The sequence below is a fragment of the Haemorhous mexicanus genome, chromosome 31 (assembly GCF_027477595.1).
Source record: "Haemorhous mexicanus isolate bHaeMex1 chromosome 31, bHaeMex1.pri, whole genome shotgun sequence".
In the NCBI taxonomy this organism is placed as follows: domain Eukaryota; kingdom Metazoa; phylum Chordata; class Aves; order Passeriformes; family Fringillidae; genus Haemorhous; species Haemorhous mexicanus.
Genome location: NC_082371.1, coordinates 2,096,783 through 2,118,904, shown reverse-complemented (window position 1 = coordinate 2,118,904; position 22,122 = coordinate 2,096,783). Strand labels below are relative to the sequence as shown.

At 54.6% G+C, this 22,122-nt stretch overlaps 2 protein-coding genes across 10 annotated transcripts; both read right to left on the bottom strand.

Moving 5' to 3' along the window:
• Window positions 1-3,447: 3,447 nt before the first annotated feature.
• On the bottom strand, window positions 3,448-11,681 carry MCL1 (MCL1 apoptosis regulator, BCL2 family member). The gene is made up of 3 exons (XM_059870827.1): window positions 11,106-11,681; window positions 6,063-6,310; window positions 3,448-4,675 (listed from the first exon to the last, which is right to left on the bottom strand). Exons 1-3 carry the CDS (start codon window positions 11,644-11,646, stop codon window positions 4,559-4,561), a joined length of 906 nt encoding a protein of 301 aa, XP_059726810.1. The 5' UTR covers window positions 11,647-11,681; the 3' UTR covers window positions 3,448-4,558.
• Window positions 11,682-14,405: 2,724 nt separating this feature from the next.
• ENSA (endosulfine alpha) lies at window positions 14,406-22,020 on the bottom strand. Of its 9 annotated transcripts, XR_009489805.1 has the most exons (5): window positions 21,529-22,020; window positions 20,021-20,146; window positions 17,157-17,683; window positions 16,969-17,009; window positions 14,406-16,884 (listed from the first exon to the last, which is right to left on the bottom strand). XR_009489805.1 is itself a non-coding variant. In XM_059870843.1 (4 exons), the coding sequence occupies exons 1-4, from the start codon at window positions 22,018-22,020 to the stop codon at window positions 19,612-19,614; spliced, it is 738 nt and encodes a 245-aa protein (XP_059726826.1). In that variant the 3' UTR covers window positions 18,576-19,611. The 9 variants fall into 9 exon arrangements, 5 of the variants coding, with proteins under 5 accessions (XP_059726825.1, XP_059726829.1, XP_059726826.1 ...); XR_009489804.1 differs by having other exon boundaries at window positions 14,406-16,302; window positions 16,387-17,683; XR_009489802.1 differs by having other exon boundaries at window positions 16,969-17,683.
• Between the last annotated feature and the right edge of the window lie 102 nt (window positions 22,021-22,122).

Below are 22,122 nucleotides of genomic sequence, written 5' to 3'. Positions count from 1 at the left end.
TGCTACAGGCACCCCAAAAACTGCTGCTACAGGCACCCCAAAACTGCTGCTACAGGCACCCCAAAACTGCTAAAGGCACCCCAAAACTGCTACAGGCACCCCAAAAGTGCTGCTAAAGGCACCCCAAAAGTGCTAAAGGCACCCCAAAACTGCTACAGAAACCTGCACCCCAAAACTGCTGCTGCAGAAACATGTACCCCAAAACTGCTGCTACAGGCACCCCAAAACTGCTGCTACAGGCACCCCAAAACTGCTACAGGCACCCCAAAAGTGCTGCTAAAGGCACCCCAAAAGTGCTAAAGGCACCCCAAAACTGCTAAAGGCACCCCAAAACTGCTGCTACAGGCACCCCAAAACTGCTAAAGGCACCCCAAAACTGCTGCTGCAGGCACCCCAAAAGTGCTACAGGCACCCCAAAACTGCTAAAGGCACCCCAAAACTGCTGCTACAGGCACCCCAAAAGTGCTACAGGCACCCCAAAACTGCTGCTACAGGCACCCCAAAACTGCTAAAGGCACCCCAAAACTGCTGCTACAGGCACCCCAAAACTGCTGCTACAGGCACCCCAAAAGTGCTGCTAAAGGCACCCCAAAACTGCTACAGGCACCCCAAAACTGCTGCTGCAGGCACCCCAAAACTGCTGCTACAGGCACCCCAAAACTGCTACAGAAACCTGCACCCCAAAACTGCTGCTGCAGAAACATGTACCCCAAAACTGCTGCTACAGGAACCCCAAAACTGCTGCAGGCACCCCAAGTGCTGCTAAAAGCACCCCAAAACTGCTGCAGAACCCCCAAATCTGCTACAAGTACTTGCACCCCAAAACTGCTGCTAAAGGCACCCCAAAACTGCTTCAGGCACCCCAAAACTGCTGCTGCAGGAACCCCCAAACTGCTACAGGCACCCCAAAACTGCTACAAGTATCTGCACCCCAAAAGTGCTGCAGGCACCCCAAAACTGCTGCAGAAACCCCCACCCTTACACCCCCCAGGTACCCCAAAACTTCTCCAGGGCCCCGCACCCCAGTTCCTCCCCACCCAGCACCCACACCCAACCCCCCCTGCACCCCAACTTACCCCCCTGGCCCTGGGAGCCACCTGCACCCCAAAATCCACCTGCACCCCAAAATCCACCTGCACCCCAAACCCTCCCAGGCACCCACACCCAAATCTGGGAGCCACCTGCACCCCAAAATCCGGCAAGTCACCAACACCCCGAGCTCCACCTGCACCCCAAAATCCACCTGCACCCCAAACCCTCCCAGGCACCCACACCCAAATCTGGGAGCCACCTGCACCCCAAAACCCTGCGAGGCACCAGCACCCCAACTTTCACCTGCACCCCAACTTCCACCTGCACCCCGAACTCCTCCCAGGCACCCACACCCAAATTTGGGAGCCACCTGCACCCCAAAACCCTGGGATTCTCCCACACCCCGAGCTCCACCTGCACCCCAAACTCTCTGAGCCACCTGCACCCCAACTTCCACCTGCACCCCAAACCCTCCCAGGCACCCACACCCAAATCTGGGAGCCACCTGCACCCCAAAATCCTGCGAGGCACCAACACCCCGAGCTCCACCTGCACCCCAACCCCTCGAAACCATCAGCACCCCAACTTCCACCTGCACCCCAAACCCCTCCCAGGCACCCACACCCAAATTTAGGGGCCACCAACACCCCAGAACCGTGCAAGGCACCAACACCCCAAAATCCTGGGGTTCTCCCACACCCTGAGCTCCACCTGCACCCCAACTTCCACCTGCACCCCAACCTCTCTGAGCCACCTGCACCTCAAATTTCACCTGCACCCCAATTTTCACCTGCACCCCAACCCCTGGGATTCCCCCACACCCCGAGCTCCCCCTGCCCCCCAAATTTCACCTGCACCCCAACCCCTCCCAGCCACCAAATTTTCACCTGAACCCCAACTTCTCCCACCCACCAACACCCAAATTTAGGAGCCACCTGCACCCCAAGTTTCACCTGCACCCCAATTTTCACCTCTACCTCAACCCCCCAGGAGTCCTCCCCACCCCGAGCTCCCCCTGCCCCCCAAACCCCCCGAGCCCCCCCTTGCACGTTTCCATGGCAACCTCTGCCCCAAACAAGCCCAAAATATCCCCGCCGCCACGGCGTGGAAAAAAACACCAAAAACACCAAAAAAAAAAAAAAAAAAAAACCCCAAAAACCGGAAAACCGACACGAAACAAAACAAAAACCACCCAAAAAAGCAGAAACCCACAGCCAGGAGAGCTCTGCAGCCGGGGCTGAGTCACCCCGGGCTGGGGTGGGGACCTGGGCCCGCCTGGGGGGATTTTGGGGGGGATTTTGGATTTCCTAAAGATTTCAGGGCAGGATTTTGCATTTCCAGAGAATTTTGTGGCAGGATTTTGCATTTCCAGAGCATTTTGGGGCAGGATTCTACCTCTCCAGAGGATTTCGGGGCAGGATTTTGCATTTCCAGGGGATTTTGGGACAGGATTTTGCCTCTTCAGAGAATTTTGGGGCAGGATTTTGCATTTCCAGGGGATTTTGGGACAGGATTTTTCCTTTGCAGAGGATTTTGGGGCAGGGTTCTACCTTTGCAGAGGATTTTAGGGCAGGATTTTGTCTTTCCTGAGGATCTTGAGGCAAGATTTTGCATTTCCAGAGCATTTTGGGGCAGGATTTTGCTTTTCCAGAGGATTTTGGGGTGGGATTTTGCATTTTCAGAGCATTTTGTGGTAGGATTTTGCCTCTCCACATGATTTTGGGGCAGGATTTTGCTTTTCCAGGGCATTTTGGGGCAGGATTTTTCATTTGCAGAGGATTTTAGGGCAGGATTTTTCTTTTCCAGAGGATTTTGGGGCAGGATTTTGCATTTTCAGAGGATTTTGCCTCTCCAAATGATTTTAAGGCAGGGTTTTGCATTTCCAGAGGATTTTGGGCCAGGATTTTTTCCTTTCCAGAGTTTTTTGGGGCAGGGTTTTGCATTTCCACGTGATTTTAAGGCAGGATTTTGCATTTCCAGAGCATTTTGGGCCAGGATTTTGCTTCTGCCATCCACCCCAAACCTGCAGGGATGGGAATTTGGGGTGCAGGGACCCCTTTAAGAGGGAAAAAAAAGAGATTTAAAAAGGAAGGGAAAGCTTCAGCAGTGCTGGGTGAGGCTCTGGCAGAGATTTTCCAGAAAATTCCTGAATTCCCCATCCCTGGAATGGTTTGCACAGGAGCTTGGAGGAACCTGAAGGATCTCCATGGTCAGGAGGAGGGGGGGGGGGAAAAATGAGTTGGAAGTTTCCTCCCCACCCAATCCAATCTGGAATTCTGTGATTAAACCCCCCCAGGGATGGGAATGAGGATGGCAATGTCCCAGTGTCCCTGTCCCCAAGGCTGCAGGTCCCCCTGGGGGGTGGCACTGCCCAAATTGTGCAGGAGGCAGCAGAGGAAAGAGCAAAAAAAAAAATTAAAAATAAAAAAAAAAAAGACATTTATTGACCAAACTACAGCTTGTTCTGCACACAAGCAGGGCCTGGCCCAGCCCCAGGGGACAGCTGGGGACAAGGAGGGTCCCCACGGGGTCCCAGCAGGGCAGGAGCAGCTCCAGAACGTTCTACATTCAACCATCAGCTCATGGCTTGGAGGAGGAGGAGGAGGAAGGGGAGAGGAGGAGGAGGAGGAAGAGGAGGAAGAGGAGGAAGAGGAGGAGGAGGAGACAGCCAGGCCACTGCTGCTGTCACCCTCTGTCACCCTCCCACCAGGAATGACGCCACCATCAGAGTGAATTCCTCTTTGCACCGTCAGCTCTGTAAAAATGTATATATTCCACAGATTTATATTCATTTACAGCTTCTCTACACCTCCCCAGCCCACTGGGGTGGGGGGTTTGTTTTTTTACATAATTACAAGATGAAATTGTTATTTCTGAACTGTCGGCGTGCAGCCAGGGCTGTCTGGGGCCAGGATGGGGCTGGGGGTCACTGCAAGCCCCCGCCCCACGGGCAGGGAAGGGCTCCAGCTGCAGGTCTGGCAGCACCTGGCTGCAGGTGCAGGCTGGCACAACATTTCCAGCATGCAGTGCTTCTGCTCCAGAGCAACAGAGCTACGAGCTTGGGCAGGGCAGAGGCAGCAGAAGGTGCTATTTCCAGAAAAAAAAAAATTAAAAAAAAACCAAACCAAAAAAACCCCACAACCCTCAAAACATCTGCTCCAGGCTCAGCCCAGCCCAGGAGGAGCTGCTGGAGATCAGGTCCAAGTGAAGCCAAGTCCATCCTGGTGAGGGAAGCAGAGAGGAAAAACTCCTCCAAAAGCCACAATTCCTCCATCCATCCATCATCCATCATCCATCATCCATCCATCATCCATCATCCATCCCTCCATCCATCATCCATCCATCAGGCTGGATCACACCTTCCTCCTCCTCAGCAGCTCCGGCGACAGCTCCACGTCCTCGAGTCCAGCTTCAGAGGGAGCAGGGCAGCTGTGCAGCCCCAGGGAGCCCAAATCCTGCCCAAATCCTGCCCAAGTCCTGCCCAAGTCCTCCCAAACGCTCCCGAAGTCCGTGGGCAGCTCCAGCCTCACCGGATCATGTAGGCCAGGCTGGCCCCCAGGCCGGCCACCCCCGCGAAGGCCATCAGAACGTTCCGGATGCTGCCCTCCAGGTCCTCCACGCGGAAAAAGTCCACAAAGCCCTCCTGGGAGAGAGGGGAGGGGGCGTCAGGGGGGGGACAGCCTGCCTGGCACAGCCCCCAGACCCACTTCAGCCTCAAACAGCCCCTGTGCTCCCCCAGACCCATTTCATCCTTAAATATCCCCGGCCCCATTTCAGCCCAGTGTGTCAGACTGTGCTGCCCACTCCCCCAGCCCCATTTCATCCTGCACAGCCCCTCTGTGCCCCCAGCCCCATTTCAGCCTAAAACATCCCCTGTGTGCCCCCAGCCCCATTTCAGCCTCAAACAGCCCCTGTGAGCCCCCAGACCCATTTCATCCTAAAACAGCCCCCAGCCCCATTTCATCCTGCACAGCCCCTGTGTGCCCCCAGCCCCATTTCATCCTGCACATCCCCTGTGTGCCCCCAGCCCCATTTCATCCTAAAACATCCCCTGTGTGCCCCCAGCCCCATTTCAGCCACCAACAGCCCCCAGCCCCATTTCAGCCTCTATCATCCCCTGTGCACCCCCAGCCCCATTTTAGCCTCAAACATTCCCAGCCCCATTTCATCCTGCACATCCCCTGTGTGCCCCCAGCCCCATTTCAGCCTCAAACAGCCCCCAGCTCCATTTCATCCTGCACACCCCCTGTGTGCCCCCAGCCTCATTTCAGCCTCAAACACCCCCAGACCCATTTCAGCCTCAAGCAGCCCCCAGCCCCATTTCAACCTGCACACCCCAATGTTCTCCCTGTGTGCCCCCAGCCCCATTTCAACCTCAAACATCCCCTGTGTGCCCCCAGCCCCATTTCATCCTAAAACAGCCCCCAGCCCCATTTCATCCTGCACACCCCAATGTCCTCCCTGTGCTCCCCCGGCCCCATTTCAGCCCAGTGTGTCAGACTGTGCTCCCCCACTCCCCCAGACCCATTTCAACCTGCACATCCCCTGTGTGCCCCCAGCCCCATTTCAGCCTCCACCATCCCCTGTGCTCCCCCAGCCCTATTTCAACCTCAAACAGCTCCCAGCCCCATTTCATCCTGCATACCCCGATGCACCCCCAGACCCATTTCAGCCTCAAACACCCCCCAAGTGTTCTCCCCTGTGCTCCCCCAGCCCCATTTCAGCCTCAAACACCCCCCAAGTGTTCTCCCCTGTGCTCCCCCAGCCCCATTTCAGCCCCCCCAGCAGCCACGGGCCAGCCCAGCCCTCCCAGGCTTGCCCTGATTTTTGGGAATGCTGCCTCCAAGCCGGGCAGGACCACTCAGAAAAGCAGTTTTCATCCCAAACCACTTCAGGCAGCTCATGCTGAGTGGGTCCTAGAGCCCCACAACCCCCCTGGTGACAGCGAGCCAGCACTGACACACACCCAGAGCCAGGAAAAGGCCGGGATGCTGGGAAAAGCTCAGGAATTCCCCGGAATTGTGACTCACCCAGCCCCCCTGGCTCTCCAGCCACTCCCTCTTGGAGGAGACCAGGGCGTCTGTGATGATCCCAGCCAGGCTGCTGATGCTCTGCTCCTGCTGGATGCTCTTCAGGTGCTTGGCCACGAAGGCCCCGAAGGCGATGAGGGTCACCACCCGTCCCCAGTTGGTGACACCGTCACTGAACATCTGGGCAGCCACCTCCACCACACACTGCAGGTCCTCCTCCTGCTGGATCTGCAGCTTCCTCAGCATCCCTGCAAAACCCGCGGGGGCAAGAGCCAAAATGAGAGATGTGGGACTCCAGGGGCTCTGCAAAGTGCAGTTTATTGTGTCCAAAATGCAGTTTATTGTGTCCAAGAGTTCCAGCAGCCCAGGGTTGGGGTGACAGAGCTGTCCCCACAGCTGCCAGCTCCAGCTGCAGGCAGGCCTGGAGTCCCACATCCCTCATTCAGGCTCTGACTAAGGGTGCTGCACGTTGGGCACCACTGCAAGAGCCTGAGTGAGGGATGTGGGGCTCCAGGGGCTCTCCAAAATGCAGTTTATTGTATCCAAAATTCAGTTTATTGTGCCCAAAATGCAGTTTATTGTATCCAAGAGTTCCAGCAGCCCAGGGTCATGAGTGGCAGAGCTGTGCCCACAGCTGCCAGCCCCAGCTGCAGGCAGGCCTGGAGACCCTTTGGTTTTGGTTATAATGCATTATATAATTTTCTTTTGGTTATAATGCATTATATATTTTTCTTTTGGTTATAATGCATGATATAATTTTCTTTTGGTTACAATGCATTATAAACTTTTATTCTGCTTACAATGCATTATTTACTTGTCTTTGCTGACCATTTTAACACAGCAGAAGCAATCTATACCTTTTACCTCTAGCCTCCCATAACTGCTCTCACTGCCACATCCATGTCACCATCACTCACAGCCAGTACATCACAGTTTAAGTTTTTCAGTTTTCTTGCAGGGGAAAATTCTGAGCCCTTTTTGCTGCCTTGTTTGCCCGTGCTGGGTGAAACATCCTCTTGTTTGGGGTGGGTTTATCCTTGCTCTGAGCCATAAAACCCCCTCTAACCAACACACCCTTTGCTCCTTGGTCAGCCAGCCAGACTGGCTCAGCAATTCCTTTCTTCTCTATCAAAACTTCCTTTCATTCCCATTCCTTCATCAGAGTCCACATTCAAAAATCTTCCTGCCAAGCACAGACAGACTCTTGCCAAACTTCCATCCTTCCCAGCAGCCGAGGTTCAGGGGCAGCCAAACACCCCCAGAGGGGCAGGGAGAGGGTGGGACCCCCCCAAAATGGAGTTTGGGATGGAGAATGAGCTCTGCTCCCTCCCTCACCTGGGCTGGTGACACAAACCCAGCCCTGGCACACTTTAGCTCCTTTTTGCTGGCTCGGGGACAGGGCACCAAACACCCCCAGAGGGGCAGGGAGAGGGTGGGACCCCCCAAAAAACGGATGGAGAGGGAGTTCTGCTGCCCTTCTCCACCCTCCCTCACCAGGGCCATACAGAATTGACATTATTTAGTTTAATAGCCCCTGGCACACTTTAGCTCCTTTTTCCCTGGCTCGGGGACAGGGCACCAAACACCCCCAGAGGGGCAGGGAGAGGGTGGGACCCCCAAAAAATGGAGTTTGGGATGGAGAATGAGCTCTGCTCCCTCCCTCGCCTGGGCTGGTGACACAAACCCAGCCCTGGCACACTTTAGCTCCTTTTTCCCTGGCTCAGGGACAGCTGTGGGGTCTGAGCACCTCACCCTCCCCTGTGCCAAGGTTTCCACAGCAGGCACAGCCTGGGGAGGGTAATTTAAAATTCATTTTAGTTAAGATAATTTTAAAAAAAAGGTAAAATAATAAAAATAAATAGAATAATTTAAATAAATGAAATCATTCCAATAAATGAAATCATTCAACTAAATAAAATCATTCAACTAAATAAAATAATTCAAAAATAATTTAAATGTAAACAAAATAGAACTTTTTTCAATTCATAAAATAATTTAAATCAAATAATAAAATCATTTAAATTCAAATATATTGCATTATTTAAAAATAATTAAAAGGTTTAAAAATTTGAATTCATAAAATAAATAAATTAAAAATCAAATAATTTAAAATCATATAAATTTAAATAAAAATAATTTCAAGGAATAAAATAATTTCAATTAAAGAATAATAAATTGATATTTAAAATAATTTAAAAATAAAATTATTTAAATGAAAATAAAATAAAAATAACTTAATAAAATCATTTAAATCCGATAATGAAATAATTTAAATTAAAAATAATTCAAACTATTTTAAGATGATTTAAAAAACTGAAATGAAAATAATTGAAATGAAAATAATTGAAATGAAAATAATTGAAATTAGAAATAATTTACATTATTTTAAAATAATTCAAAATCATTTAAAATTAACATTTAAATGAATTTTAAAATTTTAATGTTAAGCGATGAAATTGATTTTATTAGAGCCTGGCAGAGCAGAGTCCCCGGTGCCCTGCAGGACAAACCAGCCCAGCCGGGGCTGCTGCTCAGCTGGCAGGAAACGGCCGCGGGCAGTTCCTCCTCCCTCAGGAAATCACCCGGGCTGGCCAGAACGACATTCCTCGGAGAGTCATCCCCCAGGAATGTCCGGGAACTGGGGGCAGGGACCCATCCCACTGATCCCACTCATCCCACTGGGAACTGGGGGCAGGGACCCATCCCACTGGGACCCATCCCACTCATCCCACTGGGAATGGGGCACAGGAACTGATCCCACAGGAACTGATCCCACTCATCCCACAGGGAATGGGGTACAGGAACCGATCCCACTGATCCTACTGGGAATTGGGGACAGGAACCAATCCCACAGGGACTGACCCCACTGATCCCACTGGGACTGATCCCACTGGGAATGGGGCACAAGAACCAATCCCACAGGGACTGATCCCATAGGGAATGGGGCACAGGAACTGATCCCACAGGGACTGATCCCACAACCCACAGGAATTGATCCCACTGCCTTTCCCACTGATCAACTGGGAACTGGGGACAGGAACTGATCCCACTGATCCACTGGGAATTGGGGACAGGAACTGATCCCACTGGGAATTGGGGACAGGAACTGATCCCACTGCCGTTCCCACAGCACAGCTAAGAATGAAACCGAAGCTCTTTGTGCTCAATAAACAAAAAAGGAGCTAAAAAAAGGGACGAGCTGAGAAAATGCAAGGAGGAAGGTGATTCACAGGCAGCACCCTAACAACCTCAGGAACCCCAAAACTGCTGCAGGAGCCCCAAAACTGCTGCAGAAACCTGCATCCTAACACCCCCCAGGAGCCCCAAAACTGCTGCAGGAACCTGCATCCTAACACCCCCCAGGAACCCCAAAACTGCTGCAGGAACCTGCATCCTAACACCCCCCAGGAGCCCCAAAACTGCTGCAGGAACCTGCATCCTAACACCCCCCAGGAGCCCCAAAACTGCTGCAGGAAATGCAGACACTGCCCTGCTCTGCTCCACCCTGACCTGGGACCCAGCACCAGCCCCAAACCAGCCCGGGTGACACAAAACCAGTGACACAAACTGGTCACTTCTCCTTTCCAGTTCATCCCCAGGCCAGGCACTGGGGGTCAGATTCCTACAGCTGCTTCAGGGCCCTGCAGAAAGGAGTGAAATGCATGAAAATGGATTTGCCAGAGAAATCTGGGATCCCTGGGAGTGCCCAGGGCCAGGCTGGACAGGGCTGGCATGGTGGAAGGTGTCCCTGCCATGGCACTGGATGAGTTTTTGGGTCCATTTCAACCCAAACCATTCCATGGTTCTGTGAGCACATTGCCCAAAAATCCCCTTGCACCTAAACTGGGGGGGTGAGGAGCTGGAACTCCTGAGCTCCCCAATCTGAACCTCCTGAGCTCCCCAGTCTGAACCTCCTGAGCTCCCCAGTCTGAACCTCCTGGGCTCCCCAGTCTGAACCTCCTGAGCTCCCCAGTCTTTGGATGTTTGGGATTAAATCCATGAAAACATTTCCAGAGCAGCTCTGGCTGCCCCTGGGAGTGTCCAGGGCCAGGCTGGACAGGGCTGGGATGGTGGAAGGTGTCCCTGCCATGGCACTGGATGAGTTTTTGGGTCTATTTCAACCCAAACCATTCCATGGTTTTATGAGCACATCACCCAGAAAAATTCCCCCCACCAAAAATCCCCTTGCACCTAAACTTGGGGGTGAGGATCTGAAACTCCTGAGCTCCTCAATCTTCGGATTTTGAGATTAAATCCATGAAAACATTTCCCAGATAAGCTCTGGCTGCCCCTGGATCCCTGGGAGTGGCCAGGGCCAGTGGGAGGTGTCCCCGCCCGTTTTCGATGAATTTTAAAGTCTATTTCAACCCAAACCATGGTTCTATGCAGTGCTCAGGAGAATTCCCCCCACTAAAAATCCCCTTGCACCTAAACCGGGGGGTGAGGATCTGAACCTCCTGAGCTCCCCGGTCTGAACCTCCTGGGCTCCCCAGTCTGAACCTCCTGAGCTCCCCAGTCTGAACCTCCTGAGCTCCCCAGTCTGAACCTCCTGAGCTCCCCAGTCTGAACCTCCTGGGCTCCCCAGTCTGAACCTCCTGGGCTCCCCAGTCTGAACCTCCTGGGCTCCCCAGTCTGAACCTCCTGGGCTCCCCAGTCTGAACCTCCTGGGCTCCCCAGTCTGAACCTCCTGGGCTCCCCAGTTTTGGCCGCTCGGGGTTAATTCTCAGAGCCAGCCCGAGCCAAGGGGGACACGAGGAGGAGGAGGAAGCGGGGCTAATCTGTAACCACATTATCTCCTCCGCACACACCGACAGCGGCTTTTCCTCGCCCCCGCGGAACAAAGTTCAGTTTCGTTTTTGAGCGCTTCCCAACCGCTTTTATTTAACCCCTTCCGAACCGAAGCCACGACGCATCGGTGATCCGGCCGAGACCCCGGCCACGACGGCATCGCCCCCGGCTCCAAACCCCTCCGGCCACCGGGACAGGCCCAACCGAGGGCACGGGGGTCTCGACCTCCTCCCGGAGTATCCGACGAACACACACCTTGAAAGGCCAGCTCGTGTTTCCTCATAACGCCGTCGCCGACCCTCCGCAGCGTCTCCAGCGCCTTCTCCATCACCGCATCCCCCGCCGCGCCCGGCCGGCCGGGACCACCCAGGAGCCCCGGAAAAAGCTTCTTAGCGCTGGGCTGCGCCTCTCCCGCCACCTCCCGCAGGTAGCGGCTGATGAGCTCCAGCGAGTCCTGCCGGAGCCCGTCCGGAGGCCCCGGCGGGGTCCCGGGCAGCGAGTCGGCGGCGGGGCCGCGCTCGGGCTCGGGGTCGCATCCATCCAGCTCCTCTTCGGGGCGCCAGAGAGTCGCGCCGCAGCCAATCAGCGCGCGGGGCGCCGCGCCTCGGCCAATCAGCGCGCGGGGGGGGTCGGCGCGGCCGGCGGCGGCCCCGGGGCGCTCCCGGGGCGGCTCCGCGGCGGCGGCGGCGGCGGCCGCGGGCTCCGGGCGCTCCCCCGGCCCGCCGGCACCCAGCGCCGGGGAGCCGCCGCAGTAGAGGTTGAAGCCGATGACGGCTTTCGGTTTCACGGCGAACATGGCGCCCGGTGCGAGCGGCCGGCGGGGTGCGGGCGGGACCGGCGCGGCCGGGTTATATAACCGGCGGCGGTGACGCCGTAGGGGCGGGGCGAGGGCGGGACAGCGAGCGGGTCTTTTTCCACCTCCGCTTCCGTTCTGTCGGCTGAAAAAAGAGGGAAAGGAAGTACCGGCCATCCTCTCCGTGCCCTGACCGGGGTACCTCGCTCGCCGTGTCCCCGGTTCTTGCCGGTACCGGGCAGCAGCTCCCCGGGAGCGCCGTGCTGGTCCCGCATCCCTCCGAGCGCAGCGGGGGATGGGATCCCCCCCAGCAGAACGGAGCATCCTCGTGGCAGCGGCCACGTGTGTCCCGTGCCCTGCCGGAGCCGCCCGGTCCATCCCCGATCCATTCCCGGTCCATCCCCGATCCATTCCCGGTCCGTTCCCGGTCCGTCCCCGGTCCATGTCCGGTCCATTCCCGGTCCATCCCCGATCCATCCCCGGTCCGTCCCCGGCCCATTCCCGGTCCCGCAGCACCGAGCGTCCCCCGCGTGCGGGGCTGGAGCCAGCACGGCCCCGCTGGTGTGGCCAAAATGGGGTTTGAAAGAAGTGAGGCAGATTTAAAATAGAAAAGTGGAAGAAATAGATATTCTATATTTTTATATAGAAGAATAAATACATATTCTGTATTTCTAAATAGAAGAATAAATATGTATTCTATATTTCTATATAAAAGAAATAGACATTTTATATTTTTATACAGAAGAAATAGATATTCTGTATTTTATGTAGAAGAAGAAATAGATATTCTATATTTTTATATGGAAATAGAAATGTATATTGTATATTTTTATATAGAAGAATAAATATATATTCTATATTTTTATACAGAAGAAATAGATCCATATTTTTATGTGGAAGAAGAAATGTATCTTCTATATTTTTATACAGAAGAAGAAATGGATATTCTGTATTTTTCTATAGAAGAAGAAATAGATTTTCTGTATTTTTATGTAGAAAAACCCCATATTCTATATTTTTATATAGAAGAAAAAATAGCTTCTGTCACCATCACTGTGCCCTGTTTGGAGCTGCCACCTCCCTGTCACCATTTTTGGGGACAAACTGTGACAAATCCAAGCCCACTTTGCCCCATTTGGAGCTGCCACCCCCTGTCCCCACATTTTTGGGGACAAACTGTGACAAATCCAAGCCTCTGTCACCATCACTGTGCCCTCTTTGGAGCAGCCAGCCCCTGTCCCCACATTTTTGGGGACAATTTGTGCCCACCCGAGCCCACTGTGCCCTGTTTGGAGCTGCCACCTCTCTGTCATCATTTTTGGGGACAATGTGTGCCCAACCCAAGCCCTGTGTGCTGTGTTTGGAGCTGCCACCTTCCTGTCCCCACATTTTTGGGGACAAACTGTGACAACTCCAGGCATACCAAGCATCACTTTGTGCTCTATTTGGAGCTGCCACCTCTCTGTCACCATTTCTGGGGACAATTTGTGCCCAACCCAAGCCCCGTGTGCCCTGTTAGGAGCTGCCACCTCCTGCCACCATTCTTGGGGACAATTTGTGCCCAACCCAAGCCCCGTGTGCTCTGTTGGGAGCTGCCATCCCGTCCCCACATTTTTGGGGACAATTTGTGCCCACCTGAGCCCACTGTGCCCTGTTTGGAGCTGCCACCCCCTGTCCCCACATTTTTGGGGACAGTTTGTGCCCCATCCAAGCCCAGCACCCCGGATCCCTCCAAACCAGGCTTGTGCATCCCCCCGGGGGTCCCCAACTCCTGTCCCCCTGCCACCCCCCCCAAACCCAGGATGAAACTCGTCCCTCCCGAAGTCCCTCCGGTGGCCCCCAGGAATGTGTCCTCGGCTGGGAGAAGAATTCCTGGCAGCAGGAGCAGGAGCCGGGAGCTCTGGCAGCGTTTTTGGGAGGTGGTGCCAAGCCCGAGCACAAACACGAGCTGGAACTGGAACAACGTGTCCCTGCTCGTGTCCCCTGAGGGTCCCTGGGGAGCTGGGGTGGCCTCCAGGGCTTGGGAATTCCCAGGGCTCGGGAATCCAGGTCAGGGACACGCCCAGCTGGGGAAAGGTCAGGGCTGAAAGTTCCACAGGTGTGGAATTCCAAAGGTGTCCCCTCACCTTTGGGAGGTGTCCCTACATGGCTGGGGGGTGTCCCCACACCTTGGGGGTGTCCCCACCTTTGGGGGTGTCCCCACACCTTTGGGGGTGTCCCCTCACCTTTGGGAGGTGTCCCTACATGGCTGGGGGTGTCCTCACACCTTTAGGGGGTGTCCCCACCTTTGGGGTGTGTCCCCACACCTTTGGGAGGTATCCTCACACTTTTGGGGCTGTCCCCAATGGTTAGGGGGTGTCCCCACCTTTGGGGGGTGTCCCCAATGGTTAGGGGGTGTCCCCACACCTTTGGGGATGTCCCCACCTTTGGGGGGTATCCCCACCTTAGAGGGCTGTCCCCTCATCTGGGGGCTGTCCCCACACCTTTGGGGGCTGTCTCCACACCTTTGGGGTGTCCCCACACCTTTGGAGGTGTCCCCACGTGTCCCCACACCTTTGGGGGCTGTCCCCACACCTTTGGGGGCTGTCCCCACACCTTTGGGGGCTGTCCCCTCCCTCTGTCCCCTCCCTCTGCCCCCCCCAGAGCAGCAACTCCCACTTTGCATCCTTCCCCTTATTTCCTCTTTTGGGTTTCATTTCCCCTTTTTGGGGTTTGAATAAAAAGCAAGCACAGCAGTCCAGAAGAGGTGAACATGTAAAAAATTATATATATATATATATATTTGGTTTTTTATATATATTTTTGTCATCTATTTACAACGTGGCCGGGACAGACAGACAGCAGGACACCCAAGGAGGGGCTGGAGGCCAGAGCAGGACCCTGTGGGGACAAGGGACAGGTCCCAATGCCCCCACTCCTTGTCCCCTCCCCAGGGCTGTTTTCTCCCAGGAAACACCAGAAGGGAGACCCAGATTCCAGCACAGCCTGGGTAAACACTCCTGGAGAGCAGCAGGGAGGTGACACAGGTGACACACACAGGGAACACCCAGGTGAGCAGGAACAGGAGGAAAACCCTTCCTGGGCATCCTTCACTCCTGCCTCCCTTCCTTTGGCCCCTGGGGCTGACACTGGGGCAGGATTTTGTGCCCACATTTGTCCCTGCATGGAGAAGTGTCACCCAGGGCAGCAGGAGGGGACAGTGCCACCCCCAGCCCTGGCTCTGCAGGTTCTGAGGTTTGGGGTTTTTTGTTCTGATATTGATATTAACCCCCAATTTGGGAGTTCTGGGGTTTTCCCCCTTCCAGGTTTGAGAGAAAGAAAAAACAAGAAGGGAAAAAAAAAGAAATCAAAGTTTTGGGATGCCTTGGTACAGCTGTGCCCAAACTTGTCCCTGCATGGAGAAGTGTCACCCAGGGCAGCAGGAGGGGACAGTGCCACCCCCAGCCCTGGCTCTGCAGGTTCTAAAGTTTGGGGTTTTTCCTCTCCAGGTTTGAGAGAAAGAAAAAACAAGAAAGGGAAAAAAAACCACTTTGAATGCCCTGGCACAAACTTGTCCCTGCATGGAAAAGTGTCACCCAGGGCAGCAGGAGGGGACAGTGCCACCCCCAGCCCTGCCTCTGCAGGTTCTGAGGTTTGGGGTTTTTTGTTGTGATGTTGGTGTTAATTTGGGGATTTTGTTTTTTTTTTTTTTTCCCCAGGCTTGAGACAAAACACAAGAAAGGAAAAAAAATTGGGAAAAAACCAAATCCAAGCTTGGGATGCCCAACCCTTCCAAAGCACAGGTTTGCCTCAACACCCTTCACATTTTTATCCCTTCCTGGGTGGTTCCTGCCTCCCTCCCTCCACGATCAGCCCAGCAGCACAAATCCCCTCCTGGCTGCTCTGCTGCTGCTGTGTGAGCAGCCAGGGCTGGGCTCTGCTGTGTCCTGAGCTCCTCCTGCTGCTGCTGCTGCCTTCAGCTCCCAGCTCTGCTGGGGCACAGGAGCTGGGCTCACCCCCCTGGGCCAGGAGGGACAGGGACAGAGGAAGTGTCCCCCACCCCTGAGGCAGCTGAGACACCGTGGGCACATTCAGTCAAGCCCTTCTGGCCAAATTCAGCCAAGCCTCTCTGCTTGTGTCCCTCTGGCCAAATTTAGTCAAGTCCCTCTGGCCAAATTCAGCCAAGCCCTTCTGGCCAAATTCAGCCAAGCCTCTCTGCTTGTGTCCCTCTGGCCAAATTCAGCCAAGCCCTTCTGGCCAAATTTAGCCAAGCTCTACTGGTTTTGTCCCCCTGGCCAAGCTCAGCCAAGCCCATCTGGTTTTGTCCCTCTGGCCAAATTCAGCCAAGCCCTTCTGGCCAAATTTAGCCAAGCTCTTCTGGTTGTGTCTCTCTAAACAAACTCAGCCAAGCCCCTCAGGTTTTGCCCCTCTGGCCAAGCTCAGCCCAGCTCCTCCAGCCGAGCTGGGGCTCTACCCCCAAAGCACCCAGAGATGTTTCAAACACTGCCCAAGCCCTGTCCCAAACCCTCTGGACGTGCTGTCCTGAGCCAGGGACAGATCCCAGGCAGCTCAGCCCAACAAAGCCCTGGAATTTTTTTCATCTCAGCCAATTTCTTCACTTTGAAGGTCTAAAGCTCACACCTGAGTGTGCCTTCAGAGCTGGGATCACACCTGTGACAGCTGGGATCACAATTTCCAGAGCTGGGATCACACCTGTGAGAGCTGGGATCACAATTTCCAGATCTGGAATCACACCTGCCAAACCAGGAATCACAATTTCCAGATCTGGAATCACAATTTCCAAAGCTGGGATCACTTTTCAGATCTGGGATCACAATTTCCAAAGCTGGAATCACAATTTCCAAATCTGGGATCACAATTTCCAAAGCTGGGATCACTTTTCAGAGCTGGGATCACAATTTCCAAAGCTGGGATCCCACTTTCCATGGCTGGCATCACTCTCTGCAGATCTGGGATCACACCTGTGAGATCTGGGATCACAATTTCCGAAGCTGGGATCACACCTGCCAGACCTGGGATCACTTTTCAGATCTGGGATCACAATTTCCAGAGCTGGGATCACACTTTCCACATTTGGGATCCCACTTTCCATAGCTGGCATCCCTCTCTGCAGACCTGGGATCCCTCTCTGCAGATCTGGGATCTCTCTCTGCAGATCTGGGGTCACTCTCTGCAGATCTGGGATCTCTCTCTGCAGACCTGGGATCTCTCTCTGCAGACCTGGGATCCCTCTCTGCAGACCTGGGATCTCTCTCTGCAGATCTGGGATCCCTCTCTGCAGATCTGGGATCTCTCTCTGCAGATCTGGGGACACTCTCTGCAGACCTGGGGCTCTCTCTGCAGATCTGGGATCCCTCTCTGCAGATCTGGGATCCCTCTCTGCAGATCTGGGATCCCTCTCTGCAGATCTGGGGTCACTCTCTGCAGATCTGGGGTCACTCTCTGCAGACCTGGGGTCACTCTCTGCAGATCTGGGATCCCTCTCTGCAGATCTGGGATCCCTCTCTGCAGACCTGGGATCCCTCTCCTGCCCAGCTGGCTCAGTCTCTGCCACCCCAAGCCCTGAAATCCCTCCCCACCCCTCTCCCTCCCTCTCTGCCCCTCTGGGGCTCTCCCAGCCAGCAAGGAGGCAGAGCTCCAGTGGCTCTGGCAGCCAGCACGCTTCCACACAGCAGCAGAAATTAAGGCAAAGCCTCTCGGAGAGGAAGGGCCAGCCCAACCCTGCCCCAGCCAGCCCTGGGCTGCGTTTGCTGGAAATTCTCAAACAACCCCGTGGATTCTGCTGCTCCCATCCCTACGGTACAGTGAAGTTCAATCCCTTGAGCCAAAAAAAGAGACAAAAAGAGGGCAGCCCCCGGTGGGAGGGCAGCTACCCTGCCAGCTTGCTGGTGACCAGCGAGGACTTCCTCTGGGGCAGGTCCTGGGGCGTGGGGATGTGGTCTCCTGTCACCAGGTTCTTGTCAGGGCCCGCACTTGGCAGCTGCTTGTTCTTCATCTTGGCCTTGGCCATGTTGTAGTCGCCAGAATCGAAGTACTTTTGCTGGAAGAGGGAGAAATGGGTGGGCTGGTGGGTGGGCAGGGGGACAGCAGGGCCACGGGGAGCCTGTGGGGAGGGCTAAATTGGGATTGGGATTGGGATTGGGACTGGGGAGGGCTAAATTGGGATTGGGACTGGGACTGGGGAGGGCTAAATTGGGATTGGGATTGGGACTGGGACTGGGGAGGGCTAAATTGGGATTGGGACTGGGGAGGGCTAAATTGGGATTGGGATTGGGATTGGGACTGGGGAGGGCTAAATTGGGATTGGGATTGGGGTTGGGACTGGGGAGGGCTAAATTGGGATTGGGATTGGGGTTGGGACTGGGGAGGGCTAAACTGGGATTGGGGTTGGGGTTGGGATTGGGACTGGGGAGGGCTAAATTGGGATTGGGGTTGGGAGTGCAGCATTTGGGATTGGGAGTGCAGGATTTCGGATTGGGATTGGGGTTAGGATTGGGACTGGGTGGGCAGGGGCAGGGGGGACAGCAGGGGCACGGGGAGCCTGTGGGGAGGGCTAAATTGGGATTGGGAGTGCAGGATTTGGGATTGGCTGTGCAGGGTTTGGGATTGGGGTTTGGCTGTGCAGGATTTGGGATTGGGATTGGCTGTGCAGGATTTGGGATTGGGGTTTGGCTGTGCAGGGTTTGGGATTGGGGTTGGCTGTGCAGGGTTTGGGACTGGCTGTGCAGGGTTTGGGATTGGCTGTGCAGGATTTGGGATTGATTTGGCTGTGCAGGGTTTGGGATTGGGATTGGCTGTGCAGGGACTGGGATTGGGGTTGGCTGTGCAGGATTTGGGATTTGGGATTAGGACTGGCTGTGCAGGGTTTGGGATTGGGGTTGGCTGTGCAGGATTTGGGATTTGGGATTGATTTGGCTGTGCAGGGTTTGGGATTTGGGATTGGGGTTGGCTGTGCAGGGTTTGGGATTGGCTGTGCAGGGTTTGGGATTTGGGATTGATTTGGCTGTGCAGGATTTGGGATTGGCTGTGCAGGCTTTGGGATTGGGGTTTGGCTGTGCAGGATTTGGGGTTGGCTGTGCAGGGTTTGGGATTGGGGTTGGCTGTGCAGGATTTGGGATTGGTTTGGCTGTGCAGGGTTTGGGATTGGCTGTGCAGGGTTTGGGATTTGGGATTGGCTGTGCAGGGTTTGGGATTTGGGATTGATTTGGCTGTGCAGGATTTGGGATTGGCTGTGCAGGCTTTGGGATTGGGGTTTGGCTGTGCAGGATTTGGGGTTGGCTGTGCAGGGTTTGGGATTGGGGTTGGCTGTGCAGGATTTGGGATTGGTTTGGCTGTGCAGGGTTTGGGATTGGCTGTGCAGGGTTTGGGATTTGGGATTGGCTGTGCAGGGTTTGGGATTTGGGATTGGTTTGGCTGTGCAGGGTTTGGGATTTGGGATTGGTTTGGCTGTGCAGGAGCAGGGGAAGCAGGATCCCTCGGGGCGTGCAGGGGCTGCCCTGCACAGGCCACGAGAACAGAGCCAGGGGAATCCCAGCAGGAGTCAGGCCGGGTTTAAAGGCCTTGGCCAGCAGCAGTGACTCAGCCCAGGCTGGGCACAGCTCCTGGGCCTGACTCAGGGCACCTGTGACCCACTGAGCCGGGACTTTGCCCGGCGGGAGCAGCCCTGACCTACTGGGACCGAGCGCCAGGAACAGCTGGAATGCTGGGGCCACAGCTGGGAGGGCTGGGGTCACACCTGGGAGGGTTGGGGCCACAGCTGGGAGGGCTGGGGTCACACCTGTGAGGTTTGGGATCACACTGCCAGGTTTGGGATCACACCTGTGAGGTTTGGGATCACACTGCCAGGTTTGGGATCACACCTGGCAGGTTTGGGATCACACCTGGCAGGTTTGAGATCACACTGCCAGGTTTGGGATCACACCTGGGATCACACTGCCAGGTTTGGGATCACACCTGGCAGGTTTGGGATCACACCTGGCAGGTTTGGGATCACACCTGTGAGGTTTGGGATCACACCTGGCAGGTTTGGGATCACACTGCCAGGTTTGGGATCACACCTGGCAGGTTTGGGATCACACCTGGCAGGTTTGGGATCACACCTGCTGAGCCAGAGCCTGACAGGATCCTCTGCACTGGGATGATGAGCCAGGCCTACAGAGCCAGGAGTTTTGGGATAAGCCAGGCCTACAGAGCCAGGAGTTTTGGGATGAGCCAGGCCTACAGAGCCAGGACTTTCAGGATTGTGAACCAGATTTTTCCCAAACTTCCCATTTTTTCCCTCTTTTTTTCCCCCATTTTCCCCCCAAATTTCCTTTTTTTTTTCCCATTTTCCCCCCATTTTTTCCCATTTCCCCCCCGTTTTTGGCCCCCCACTCACCCCTTTCTGCAGCCTCTTCATGAGGAAATCAGAGCCCCCGGGCTTCTGGCCCAGGTTGGGATATTTGGCCTTGAGCTTGGCCTCCTCTGCCCTCTCAGGGGAAAGGCCTTTGTCCTTCTCAGAGTCCTGAAATAAACCAAAAATTTACTGATTCCATCAAATTTACATTGATTAATTAAACTAAAATTCATTTAATAAAATTTACCTTATTTTATCATTTTTATATATTAATTAAATTAAAATGTATGTATTAAAGAAAACTCACATTCTTTATTGCATTATTCATTCACCGTTCTTAATTAAACTTTCTCTAATAAAATTTACCTCATTTTATCATTTATATGTATTAATTAAATTAAAATGTATTTATTAAAGAAAACTTACATTATTACATCATAAATTTTCTAGTTATTAATGAAATTAAAATTTGTTTATTAAAGAAAATTAACATTAAATTATCCATTAACATCAGTTAAAATTAATTTATTCAATGAAATGAACATTATTAATTTGCATCTATTTATTAAATTAAATAAAATGGACATTATTTATTAGGTGATTGATTTACATTTGCAGGTATTAATTAAATTAAAATTTATTTATTCTGTAAAATTTGGGGCTGGATTTTGGGAAGGAATTCCTGGATTTGAGGATCCTGGGGAGGATTTGGGGGTCCCAGAGAGGATTTTGGGGGTCCTGGGGAGGATTTGGGGGTCCTGGGGAGGATTCTGGGGGTCCTGGGAAGGATTTGGGGGTCCTGGGGAGGATTTGGGGGTCCCGGGGAGGATTTGGGGGTCCCGGGGAGGATTTTGGGGGTCCCGGGGAGGATTTTGGGGGTCCCGGGGAGGTTTTAGGGTGCCTGGATGGGATTTTGGGGTCAGGGGGGTCTGAGAGAAGCACCCAAAGCTTTGTGCCCTGAAACCACTGCAGGGTCTGACTGCTGCACTGAGCTCCCAGTGACCCCAGTTACCCCATCCCAGTCACCCCCTGCCATCCCAGTTAGCCCCATCCCAGTCAACCCTAACCCATCCCAGTTACCCCATCCCAGTTACCCCCATCCCATCCCAGTGACCCCAGTTACCCCATCCCAGTCACCCCCTGCCATCCCAGTTAGCCCCATCCCAGTTACCCCATCCCAGTTACCCCCATCCCATCCCAGTCACCCCATCCCAGTTACCCCAGTCACCCCATCCCAGTTCCCCCCTGCCATCCCAGTTCCCCCATCCCAGTTCCCCCACCCCGAGCCCCCTCCCACCCCCGTTGCCCCCTCCCGGCTCCATCCCGGCCCCCCCCAATCCCACCCCACCAACCCCACGCACCCCCCACGCCGCCATCGAGCCTAATCCGGAAGTCCCGCCCACCCCAGCCCCGTAGCCAATCAGAGACCGGTTTTTGCCAGACTGACGACAGAAATAACCAATCTCCGCTTAGGACTGGAAAGAGGGACGTGCAGCCGAGCCAGCGGAAGCCCGCCCGACACCCCCTCCGTCCCCCGGGGGTTCCCCCACCTGTTTCTCCTGCCCGGTCTCCTCCGTGAAGGCGCCGGTACCGAGCGGGGCTGCCATGGCGGGGAGGGGGGGGGCTCTGCGCTCCCGCCGCTGCGTGCGGCCCCGCGCCCTGCTCCAAAATGGCCGCCACCGCCTCCACCGCCTCAGCGGCGTGACGGACAGCAGCGCTACCCAATGAACGCAGAGAAGCAGCCGCAGTGACATCACACCTGACCAATCAGTGCGTGCGAGGGGCGGGGCACTGAGAGAAGGCGGTGCAAAAAAAAAGGGCGGGGCAGTCGCGACTGGCACGACCAGTAGCCAATAGAATGCGAGAAACGTAGAGTGGGCGAGGAAAGAGGCGGGGCTTCTCCTGACCCGTAGTGCCGCGGGTTCGAGACCGGGGCCGGGAGGGTGCGGAGACATCGCGGGGACCGGGGACACCGAAAAGCCCCGAAAACGCCCCAGAAAGGAAAAGGGGCCTGGGGGAGAAGGGAGCTCACCCCCACCCATCAGCTGAGACCACCCGCAGCTCCTGTGACCGGTGTCACCAACACCCTGGGGACATCCCGCCCCTCCCGGGCACTGCCAGTGCCCCTGGAAATGCCAACGCTG